We start from the raw sequence: 12,595 nt of genomic DNA on the forward strand, positions 1-12,595 counted from the left end.
GAGCATCCGCAGCAAGTCCTCAGTAGAAGCCATAGGACCAGTACCTCCCACAGCACAGGGGGCGGCAGCAGAGGGAGCCATAGCCACCATAGCCACAGCCATAGCCGCAGCCCAGGCCACCATAGCCACAGCCATAGCCGCAGCCCAGGCCACCATAGTAGCTTCCGTAGTAACACATGGTGTCAGGAACGGATGTTCAGGTGAGGAGCAGTGGTAGTACTCTTGAGTCTGGATGTCACCCTCTGCCAAGTGCCTTTTATACACCTCTGTGTTTGACAGAGAAACCACAGGCATTGCAGAGTCACACACCTCACCACTGTGTCTCAGAGAATGTCATGAGTGTCATGGTTTACTAGGTAAACAAGGTCTGCATAACTAAGGTAATTTTACTCCTGTATCAGAATTCCAAGCTCAAATCTAAAGTGCCTAAAAAGAAATTCTTGTCTATTTTGAAGCCTTAAGCTCACATGTATTATAAAATAAATACGACTGATTCCCTCCTATGATAAAGTAACTAAAACATGTATCTTATTGCAATTTGCTTGATTTTCATGAGTCTGCAGGAATAAGGTCTTTAATATTTCTTTTATTATTGTGAAATAAATCTTACTAGGAATATTATTTTTCCTGAAAATTGTTCAAGGATGAACTAATTCCTTGTTATATTATTGGTAACTTAGTGGCTATTTAAATCTTAAATAACAAATTCCATATTTATACTGAGCCCATTCATTTAATACACATTTTGAAATCTACAGAAATTAAATGACCATTTCATGGTCAGATGCTACATGTATCTGTACCTGACTTTATAATCCCAGGTGGATGTTATATATGATATTCTGGAATCATGCTTACCCTCTGCCCTCACTCTGTTCCACTGGGGACACTCCACAGTGGGGTTGCTTGTATTCTCCATGGGCTTGTGAGTTATGCATTGTGGGAGAAGTAATCAGTTATTGGGGGGAGACAATGCTTCTGAGTATGATTTTCCAACCTGTGGCTCTTAGAATATTTCCAACCCCTCTGCCACAAAACTCTCTTATCCTTATGGGTGTGTTTGAAATCTACGTCAGTGATTAGCTCTCCAAGGAGCCTCTGGCTTTCTGCTTTGGTATGTGCTAAGTATTCTCAGGATCTGTCTTCTTCAGCCTGGAGATGATAGTCAGGCTCACCACGGAAGCAGCACTCTTGCTCATCTCCAGATTCCTCTGTGGTTTCACTTGGGCCTTAGCTGGAATGTGAGGGATGGTTTATCTCCTCGTGTCTCTCAACCTTATGAAAAAAGCAATACATTCTGCAATGGAGAGTGAAGTCAGCATAGGTTAAATAGGATAAGTGTCATTAATTTAGGGAAATTTTGATGGATATAGCCTCTCTTGCAGCCAACAATTAGTGGGAGCTTGACATTGCAGAGTACAATCTTTGTCTCCAAAGGATTCTGATATGGTTCCCTGTTCCAGACGTGGGTTCCTTTCCACTGAGCAAATCTCTTAGCCAATCAGAAAGCCATTGGTTACCCACTAAGGCTGTGTGTCACCATTATACCAGTACGTATTTCTTGTCAGGTGAATTACTTCTGAGTAGCTTAGAAACCTGTCTGTTCACACCATCATTGGCCACTTCCCCCCACCCAGTAGCTCATGTAGTACTTCCCAGCACTAGTTGGGCAGTCTGAGAACAGTCTGAGGACTTGTTCTCTTCTGGAGTCCATCCAGGTCTCTACACATTCTGTGTCACTTGATGGCATATGGTGCCTTCAGCAGCAGGGACTTACCTTTTACCTCAGTTGAATAATCAAGTGCCTTAACAGAAGCCTGTATTGTTTTGAGGACCTTGTAGGTCTTTCCAATCAACAGCTCAGTGTAGGTAGCACCACTTTCTGTACTGAGAGTTACAGGCCAGAGCCAAAAATTTTAAGGTGAGGTTTCATCCCACCCTCTCCAGAGCCCTTCATTTCAGATGGTCCCCTATACTCCTGTTGTGGGTTAAATCTTTTAGTCTACCTTCAAGGAGAAAGGGTTCTATGGTACCAGTTAATTTGGGGTTTAGTTTTGTGTTTATTGGGCCCCTAAACCACCTCTTCCCCTCTTCATCCCTATTGCCTGAGCCTCAAGTTGCCTATCAGGTATGCCAGCAACTCAAGCTGATCCAGGATAGAAATTTCAGATGAGTGAGAACATGTGGCATTTGTCTTTCTGTGACAAACTAGAAAATCACCTTGAAATAGACCAGTGCACATTAATCCTAAAAACATTAGAACTTCTAAGATAAAATATAGGTAAAACACTTGAAAGTACAGATAATCATTCTTGTTAGAAAGGATTCCAAATGCAAAGTTAGTCACTGGAATTGACAAATTGTATTACATGAAGGAAAAAACAAAAACAAACAAACAATAACAACAGAAAGAAAACAGCTTCTATGCAACAATAGAGAAAGAAATCCCTAGAGTTAAGAGCCAGCCTACAATGGTAAGATTTTGGCAAGTATGTAACAGTCAGGTGACTGATATAAAGAATATATGAATTCCTGCAAAAATTATGCCAAATTCATTCACTAAAATTGGTTAAAAAACTGAATATAGATCTCAGAAAAGGTAGAAGCAACACATTTCACCGTCCATTCCTAAAATGAAAGTTAAAATGGCGTTGAGATGTCATCTCACATCTGGTGATGGCTAAGGAAATAAGAAAGCATTCCCTGCTTTTGGCTATGTACGGTGGTGCAACAACTGTGGAAATTAGGATGAATATCCCTCAGATTAGGAAAAGAGAGCTACTGCCCGCCCCAGGCATGCCCCCTTTGAGTGTACTCAGCTGATTCTACAACATGCTTGTGCATTCATACTCATTACTAAACTTTTCACAGAAAATAGATGTAATCTGTCATCATTAAAGAAAAAAATAAGATGAGGGCTGGAGAGATGGCTTAGCAGTTAAGTGCTTGCCTTGGAAGCATAAGGACACCAGTTCAAGGCTCGATTACCCCCAGGACCCACTTTAGCCAGATGCACAAGGGGCCGCAGGCATCTGGAGTTCATTTGAAGTGGCTGGAAGCCCTGGCGCGCCCATTCTCTCTTTCTCTGTCTGCCTCCTTCTCTCTGCCTGTCCTAATAAATAAATAAAAATAAACAACAACAAAAAAAGAATAAGATGAGGGCTGGAGAGATGGCTTAGAGGTTAAGTGCTTGCCTTTGAAGCCTAAGGATCCAGGTTCAAGCCTCTATTCCCCAGGACCCATGTTAGACAGATGCACAAGGGGGCCACACGTGTCTGGAGTTCATTTGCAGTGGTTGGAAGCCCTGGCGTGCTCATTCTCTCTTTCTGTGTGTGTGTGTGTGTGTGTGTGTGTGTGTGTGTGTGTGTGTGTCTTTCTCTCTCTTTCTGTCACTCTCAAACAAATAAATAAAAATGAACAAAATTTTTTTTTTAAAATGAGGTGCTTGTTTTGGCAGCACATATACTAAAATTGGAACAATACAGAGGACATTAGTATGGCCCCTGTGCATGGATGACACACAAATCCTTGAAGCAGTCCATATTTTTTTCTGTCTCTCAAATAAATAACTTTAAAAAAAAGATGAGGGCTGGAGAGACAACGTAGCAGTTAAGATACTTGCCTGTGAAGCCCAAGAACCCAGTCATATTCCCCAGTACCCATGTAAACCAGACACACTAGGTGGCACACATATCTGGAGTTCATTTACAGTGGCCACAGGCCCTGACATGCCAATTTTCTCTCTCTTCCTCTCTCTCTCCCTCTCTCCCAAATAAATGAAAAAATAAATAAATATCATGTTTTCTACAGTAATATTAACTCAGAAAGGCAAATTCCACATTTTTCTAACATATATTAAACTTACCTTTAACATCATATAACTGTGTATATGTGTGGGGGGGGAGGTGATGAAACCATATATATCATGAAATCTCAGGAAAGGATAATTTTGTGGAAGAGGAAAATTAGCAACAAGGATGATGCAGGGGATGGAGGAAGGGGTGGGATTGAAGGCTGAATAGGAATGAAATAAGCTCTGGAGAGATGGCTTCATGGTTAAGGTGCTTGCCTGCGAAGCCTAAGGACCCATGTTTGCTCTCCAGATCCCACGTTAGCCACATGCACAAAAGTGAGTCAAGCACAAGGTCGTGCATGCCCACTCGATGGCACAAGCATCTGGAGTTTGATGGAAGTGGCTGAAACTCTGGCACTCCAGCTCCTCCCCCTTTTCTTTCTCTACAAAAAAAAAAAAAGAAAGAAAGAAAAGAAAAAAACAAAAAGAAAATGGCATATATATGTGAATATGGCAGAATGAGAAGCAGTACCTTGTATGATAATGTCAAAGTTAATAAAAATTTAAATAAAATGACTATAACAAATACATTTAATTCGTAAAGAGCATGCTATGAAGCAGCAGCAGAGTGAGTTAGTCATTACAGGAAGTGAAGCTATCTTAAAAGGGAGTACCACATTTCTTTACATTTGGGAGAAGCCCTTCATGAAAAAGAGAGAAGAATGGTGTCCCTCGAGACAATGGAGGGTGTTGGGAGGAAAAAAATGAAACAAAGTGAAACAAGTGATGCTAGAATACAAAGTGAACATTTAGTTCAGGATTTCCACAGCAGAGTGGGTGACTATTGGTTAAAATAATGTCTTTCAAGATGTTTTCAAGAGGATTACTTAAAATTTCATACACTTACCAATGACTACACATCATATGCATATACAAATTACCATAATCTGTGTTATAAACATGTGAATAAAATATTTACCCAAATAACAAATAAAACTACAATTGACCAGTTGAATTAAAAAATGTCCTCTTTCATAAATATTTCAGTAAGACAAATAAAGGTCATAATGTGATCACCTGTTTATGGCTGTCTGACTGATTATATTATCAAAAAGAAAAAAAATAGCATGTGGAGAAAAAGAACCCATATACAGTGTTAATGGAAAGTTAAATGAGTGTACTAACTTCAAACCACTACAGAAAGCTCCTTATCTCTAGTTTACACAGAAACTAACTCATCGTGGAGCTATAATAGTTCTCAAACTCAAATGGAGGGAAAAGTAAACATTTGGCCTCAAAAAATTCTGCCTAACCCGATTCATTGTGGCATTATTTACAATGCAATTTATGAAAACAACTAAAATGTTATTCAATAGGTGAATGAATAAAGGAATAATTTTACATCTTTTTCTCCAACTTCACACTTTTTGCTTCCATGTCTCTCTCATGCTTTTCCACAACCCCCCAACACACATATGACAAATCAGACACAAAAATGAATCCCAATGTAACAAATAGTTAATGACTACAAAAGGATGTGTTTCAATTAAATAGTTTATTTAATAAAAATATAGTTCTATGGCTCACTTAAAGTTAAATTTGATAACATTTTATGAACATTTTTGCATGCAGACATGGAATCCCATTGCTGATGAGGAAGTAAGATGATGATGTGGCATTTCATTTATTTTACTGAGATAGGTTGGCATAAGGTAGGAAGTTCTGAAGATACTGAAGAATTCCTGGTGGGAAGCAAGTTCAAGAAGACAGTAGGTTACAACCCACAGACTGAGCATCTGTAGCAAGTCCTCAGTAGAAGCCATAGGACCAGTACCTCCCACAGCACAGGGGGCGGCAGCAGAGGGAGCCATAGCCACCATAGCCACAGCCATAGCGGCAGCCCAGGCCACCATAGCCACAGCCATAGCCGCAGCCCAGGCCACCATAGCCACAGCCCAGGCCACCATAGTAACTTCCGTAGTAACACATGGTGTCAGGAGTGGATGTTCAGGTGAGGAGCAGCAGTAGGTTTCTTGAGTTTGGATATCATCACTTGGCAAGTGCCTTTTATACACCTGAGTGTTTGACAGGAAAACCACAGGCATTGCAGGATAACATATCTCACCATTGTGCTTAAGACAACATTGTGAGTATGCTGTTTATTGAAAGAACAATATTCACATAGTTAGGATAATTTTGTTTTGATGTCAGGTATTATTTAACCTAATCATGAGGTTAAAAAATGAGACTTTGCTCCTAGTTTAATACTGTTGATTTTATATTCGGTTCACTGAGCACATATGACTAGATTCCGTCAATTAGTAAATTCATTAATTCATTAAAATAGTTATCTTTTGTTCATTTCATGTTCTTTTCATTACTTTGTTCATAGAGGGTCTTTGTTCTCTTTTGTTTGTTTTTCTTTGTCATTTTGCAATACTTTTTCTTTGATGAATGGGCTTCCCAAAACATGATTATAATTAAGCAATTTATTTGTTTTGTCAGTTATAACTTGGTGGCAATTTATAACTTATGTAAACATATTTGTGATTCATAGGGTTTATTCTTAGCCTGTTGACATTTCACACACATGGTTTTAATATCTGTAGAAAATAAATGACAATGAACAAAAATGGTTTATATTCTCTATTTCACTGGTTATCCTATATAATGTGTGATAGATGTTACTATGAAATACACCATTGTTATGTAGGTCACAACATCAATTACTATGGGCATTTTTTAATCAATGGTCACCTTTCTGTCAAAATGGCTATTCAGGCATAGTATTGACATATCTCCTGAAAATTTATGGATTACTGTAGCACATATATTTCAATAGTATAGCTTTTATATAGCACACACAGTAAATTAGTTGAAACAGCAGCACTCACACATCTTTAAAAATTGCTTAAAAGAGACTAAACATACTATGTCATCAATATTACTTTTTTCCCATGTTGTAGATGATTGACGAAGTATTGTTGCCAAGTGTAAAAAAAAAAAAAAATAGCTCAAAGGCATATTTTCATCTGATTTGCTTTCTTCTTTTTAAATATTTTATTTATTTATTTGAGATTGACAGAGACAGAGAGAAAGACAGATAGAGGGAGGGAGAGAGAGAATGGGCACACCAGGGCTTCCAGCCTCTGCAAATGAACTCCAGACATGTGCACCCCCTTGTGCATCTGGCTAACATGAGACTTGGGGAACCGAGCCTCGAACCGGGGTCCTTAGGCTTCACAGGTGAGCGCTTAACCGCTAAGCCATCTCTCCAGCCCATGCTTTCTTAATTATATCCATTAAACATATTATATAAAACAAAAAACCCCATTAACTTAAGTAAACACTCAATAAATTTGACCGTCAAGCACATCTACATAAATTAAATATTGTCCCCTTAAATGTTGGCATTGAAATATTGTATGTGAAGTTGCTTTCTTTGTCTTTACACTGCCAAAACACAATCCATTGGACATTGGACATGCTGCCAGTTGTATATTATTTTTTAATCATAGAACAACAAACCCAGTCATACATGTGTAGATATCATAAAAGAGCCTATCCCACCTAGTCTATAGCTTCATAAGTTAGATAGAAAAACATGACAAGAGAGTAAATAAAAGCATATAAATAAAAAAAAAGAGTTAAAATGTCCTCATGGACAGATATATTGATGCTATATTAGAAGGCATAGAGGGGGCTTGAGAGGTGGCTTAGAAGTTAAGGTGCTTACCTGTGAAGCCTAAGGACACATGTTTGACTCTCCAGGTCCCATGTAAGCCACATGCACAAGGCGACACAAACATGCAAGGTCTCAAATGTGCACAAAGGTGGTGCACATCGATTGCAGTGGCTGGAGGCCCTAATGTACCAATTCTCAATAGATAGATAGATAGATAGATAGATAGATAGATAGATAGATAGATAGATAGATAATCTTTCTTTCTCTCTCTCTCTCTCTCTCTCTCTCTCTTTCCCTCTTAAAATGAAAACTAAAAATAAAAGACCTGGAGAACTCATATAGTGGATTAATGTTATCAGCAAAGTAACAGGATAGAGAGACCATATAAAAAATAAGAAAGCCTTACCAAAAAAAGAAGTCAGGGGAAATATTTCTTACAATAGTTTTTTTTTTTATTTTTATTTATTTATTTGAGAGCGACAGACAGAGAGAGGAAGAGGCAGAGAAACAGAGAGAATGGGCGCGCCAGGGCCTCCAGCCACTGCAAACGAACTCCAGACGCGTGCGCCCCCTTGTGCATCTGGCTAATGTGGGTCCTGGGGAATCGAGCCTCGAACCAGGGTCCTTAGGCTTCACAGGCAAGCACTTAACTGCTAAGCCATCTCTCCAGCCCTTACAATAGTTTTATAAGTCTGTACCAAGAAATAAACCTAAAGAAGGAGGTAAATAAGCTCTATAATGAAGATACTAACAAAATAATGTATTCTGCATATTGATTGGAAAAACTCAATATTATTAAAATACCTATTTGCCAAATGTGAAGATTCATTATAATCCACATCAAAATTCTAATTAAGTTATTAACAAAACTATAAAATGCATTCCTAAAATTCATAAAAATGCACAAAACTCCTGCAAACCCAAAGTAATCAGAAAAGTAAGAATATGTATAACAACATGTTTGCTTGAATTATACAATAGAGCCTTATGCTCAGATTCCACATGATATATGAGTGGAGTCATGGATTGGAATAGAATAGAAGGCTCAGAACAAATCTAAAGTGATGTGAGCTTCCTAATGTGTGAGGACCATACAACAGATGGGAAAAAAATACTCTTTTCAGCAAATCTTGCACACACATATATATATATATATGTATGTATGTATATGTATATGTATATGTATATGTATATATATGTATGAGAAAGTAGGAAATCACATAAAAATGGACCAAAGTTCATCATTTTTTTCCTAAAACTCTGAAATGCCCATGGGAATAAATACAAGTAAAAACTTCAAGATTTAGTCAAAAGCAAGTATTCTTTGAAAAGCTTTTACTTTCAATGTAGCAGATTATAATGCCAAGAATTGATAATTGAGAAAATATGAAATCAGATTTAAAGATTTCTCAGCACTTAAGGTGCTTGCCTGTAAAACCTAACTACCTGTGTTTGATTCCCCAGTACCCATGTAAGCCATATGTACAAGGTGGCACATGCATCTGAAATCTTTTTGTAGTAGCTACAAGCCCCAGTATTCTCTTCTCTTCTCTTCTCTTCTCTTCTCTTCTCTTCTCTTCTCTTCTCTTCTCTTCTCTTCTCTTCTCTTCTCTTCTCTTCTCTCTCTCTCTCTCTTCTCTTCCCTGCCCTTCCCTCTCCTCTCCTTCCCTTCCCTTCCTCTCCCTTCCCTTCCCTTCCCTTCCCTTCCCTTCCCTTCCTTCCCTTCCCTTCCCTTCCCCTCCCTTCCCCTCCCTTCCCCTCCCTTCTCTCTCTTCTCTTCTCTTTCTCTCTCTCTTTCTCTCTGTGTTCTTGCACATAAATAAAGTGAAAAATATTTTTAAAAGCATTAAATTATAAGCCTTCTACACCAAAAAGGAAATAATCACAGTGAACAATCTAAAAATCTTTGTCAACTGGCCATCAGATAGGAGAATAATATGTAGATTGTATAAAATCTTACACAAATCCCACACCAAAAATCATCCAATTATCAAGTGGTCTAGTAAGTGAAATGTTGCTCAAGGAAGTAATGTAAATAGCAAATATTTGAAAACGTCATTGGCATTCTTAGAATCTATTCAGGGAATAAAAATGAAAAGTGTTTGACAGTGCATATCACCCTGCTACTGGGAATGTCAGGTTGGGCAGTGAATATAGAAATCACTGCCATGGTTCTACGAATTGAAAAATGTGAGGACATGTGAAACAGACACCCCACTCTGGAGTGTACACACACAGGATGCTAGGTCACAATGTCATAACATGACTGCACATACATGTTTACTGAAGCACTTTCCACAGGAAATGGACTAATTATTTTAGGCAAAATAAAAGACTAGAAAGAAAGATGCCACATGCATTCTCTCATTCATGCAACCTAGATATAGACTTTTATGTGTGTGCTATGTGTGCATAGGTCATGGGGCATGGAACTAGAACGGACACTGTTAACGGAGAGGAAGATATCTTAACAGAGGGGTGAAAAACAGAGGATAATATAATGTAATATGAAAAGAGAACAAAGAATTCATAGGAGAGAGGAAAGGAATGAACTAAGGTAGGATAAGGATGGAGGAAAGCAGTCAGGGAGAAGAATGAAAGAGGACAAAGGAAACAAACATTTATGTATGAGAATGTCATCATGAGACTCAGAACTTTGTACGCTGGGTTAAAAATAAAATATAAATAAAAAATATAAAAATAAAGTTGATGTAATAAATGGCAAAATAGTAAAGTATGCCATGAAAAACCAGATGGGAGGGATACTCAGTACAATAAATGATTCTACCAGAAAGGGGACAGCTACATTTTAAAAGCCTTAAGATTCCAGCTTGGAGAAGAAAGGACATAGTGGTCACTTGAGACTGGGAAAGGCACTGATAGAAGGAGATGGAGTAAGGACACGTTAGTGTTGGGTTCACACAGCAAAGTAGAGCAAGTATTGGACAAAACTGTGTTTTAAACCTTTCTTACTGAGAGGTGTTCAAAGACCCGCATAACTAGAGGAACACAGAACAGGGACATTATCATGGGTAAAGGAAGGGCTATCACTTTCTTTCTTCTCTTGCCTCCCTTCCTCTTTTCATAGCTTCCCCAATCCTTCCTGTCTTCCTCCTTATCTCCTTCCCCCTTTTCACCCTGCCCTGCACCCTTTCTTGCCCACCACTTGTGCACAAACAACAGCACACACGTGATAAGCCTCATACAAACACACAAATGTATGGCAAGTTGGTAGATAGTACCTAACAAATCTATGAGCACTCGAGATTATTTGCAATGAATTTGTTTATTTAATAGTGAATACATTTCTTCATAATAAAGTTAAAATATATCAGATTTTATAGTGTCATAAACTTGTCTACAAGCTGTCATACACTCCAATTGAAGATGAAGAATGAGGTGTGCATGCCGCACTTCTTCATTTTTTTTCTTACAGGTCTGAAAAAAGTAGGAAGGTTTGTAGATATTGAAGAACTTTTGATATGAAAATACTTGGAGGATCTTCCAGGAAGACAGGTTACAGCTCACAGGCTGAGCATCTGCAGCAAGTCCTCAGTAGAAGCCATAGGACCAGTACCTCCCACAGCACAGGGGGCGGCAGCAGAGGGAGCCATAGCCACCATAGCCACAGCCATAGCCGCAGCCCAGGCCACCGTAGTAGCTTCCGTAGTAACACATGGTGTCAGGAGTGGATGTTCAGGTGAGGAGCCGTGGTAGGTTTGTGAGTCTGTATGTCACCTTCTGCCAAGTGCCTTTTATACACCTGGGTGTTTGACAGGAAAACCACAGGATTGCAGAGTCACACATCTCTCCACTGTGCTTCTGTCAACATCACGAGAGTCATAAATTACTGGAAAACAACACTCTCATAGTTATGATAATTTTTCTCCTTTGTCAGGATTCCAAGATCATGTCAAGGACTCCAAGATAAAAATGTATTTCTGTATTCAAGACTCTAAGTCACTCTGTGTTAACTTTAGTGAATGCATCTGACTATGTGTCACAGATAATACAAGTATTTAAAGTAGTTTTCTCTATCAGTATTCACTATAGAAATAAACCCAATGAGGAAGGTCCTCAGTGGAATGGGAATTAGAGGGAGGAAACATAAGAGTAAAACCCAATGGAAATATAATTAATATGCAATATATTTAAAATAATTAATAAATGCATTTGTACTAATTGACATTTGTTTGCTATTCACTTTTTCCCAATCAAGGAAGATCCTTGTGTTGCCATCTAACTTATGCAATACATCATTTCTGGAGAAAAACATTTTCTGAGTCATGTTCATGAATAAGTTCCTTCCTGGTTACATTGTTGTTAACCTGGTGGTAGTTTATAAATTATAAAAAAAAAAGAGAGATATCTGGGATTCATTCTGAATGCATTGTTTTCATTGAAGTTGTTTATAAATATACAGAAAATTTATCAGAATTTTATAAAAAACACTGTGTTTGGCCATTCATTTTGTGTTTCTATGTAAAAAGTAAATCCATGCTACTGCTTAAAACACCATTGTAGAGAGGATTCTGATATCAAAACTTATGTGCATTATTTTAAAAATATTTTTATTTACTTACTTGCAGAGAAACAGAGAGAGTGAGAAGTATGGCCTCTTGCTACTGCAAATGAATGTCAAACACATACAACATTTCGAGCCTCTGGCTTTATGTGAGTACTGGGGAATCAAACCCAGGATGGCAGCTTTGTAAGCAAGCACCTAACAGCCAAGCCATGACCCCAGACCATATGACTTTTTACTTGGGAGCCAGTTTGCTCTCACAACTGACTTGGAAGATGGAGAGTGACTTATGTGTTAAGTTTATGGACGTTTGATGGGGACATACCTAAGTGGAAAAGCCTTTTCTGGCACACAACATGGCACGCAATCCCCCACACTGCTCCTCAAAGATGTGTATTAACTACTCCTTAAAAAGGCACCAAACAAATCATGTACTTTTTCTTTTTCTCTGTATCAGTGATGCATGAAGAATTGGTGTGAATACCAAAATGTAATCATTGAAAGAATATTTTTATTTGGTTTAAACTTTTAATTTTTTTTTCATTTTTAACATTTTGACATACATATCTAATCCATTTCATCTTGTTTGCAC

The 12,595-nt window shown here is 38.3% G+C and overlaps 2 protein-coding genes and 1 non-coding gene across 3 annotated transcripts; 1 reads left to right on the forward strand and 2 right to left on the reverse strand.

The window, feature by feature from the left end:
- Positions 1-19: 19 nt before the first annotated feature.
- Positions 20-178, reverse strand: LOC101594639 (keratin-associated protein 20-2-like). Its single transcript, XM_004654423.2, has one exon. It carries the CDS (start codon positions 176-178, stop codon positions 20-22), a length of 159 nt encoding a protein of 52 aa, XP_004654480.2.
- Positions 179-3,441: 3,263 nt separating this feature from the next.
- Positions 3,442-3,548, forward strand: LOC123461138. Its single transcript, XR_006637456.1, has one exon. It is a non-coding gene; the product is annotated as a U6 spliceosomal RNA (small nuclear RNA).
- A 2,054-nt stretch (positions 3,549-5,602) lies between these two features.
- Positions 5,603-5,782, reverse strand: LOC101594926 (keratin-associated protein 20-2-like). The gene has a single exon (XM_004654424.2). The coding sequence runs from the start codon at positions 5,780-5,782 to the stop codon at positions 5,603-5,605; it is 180 nt and encodes a 59-aa protein (XP_004654481.1).
- Between the last annotated feature and the right edge of the window lie 6,813 nt (positions 5,783-12,595).

The sequence above is a fragment of the Jaculus jaculus genome, chromosome 5 (genome assembly GCF_020740685.1).
Source record: "Jaculus jaculus isolate mJacJac1 chromosome 5, mJacJac1.mat.Y.cur, whole genome shotgun sequence".
Taxonomy (NCBI): Eukaryota; Metazoa; Chordata; class Mammalia; order Rodentia; family Dipodidae; genus Jaculus; species Jaculus jaculus.

Excerpts from the sequence above, each read along its gene's own strand:
- LOC101594926 (XM_004654424.2), bottom strand. The coding sequence starts at position 5,782 with ATGTGTTACTACGGAAGTTACTATGGTGGCCTGGGCTGTGGCTATGGT.
- LOC101594639 (XM_004654423.2), bottom strand. The coding sequence starts at position 178 with ATGTGTTACTACGGAAGCTACTATGGTGGCCTGGGCTGCGGCTATGGC.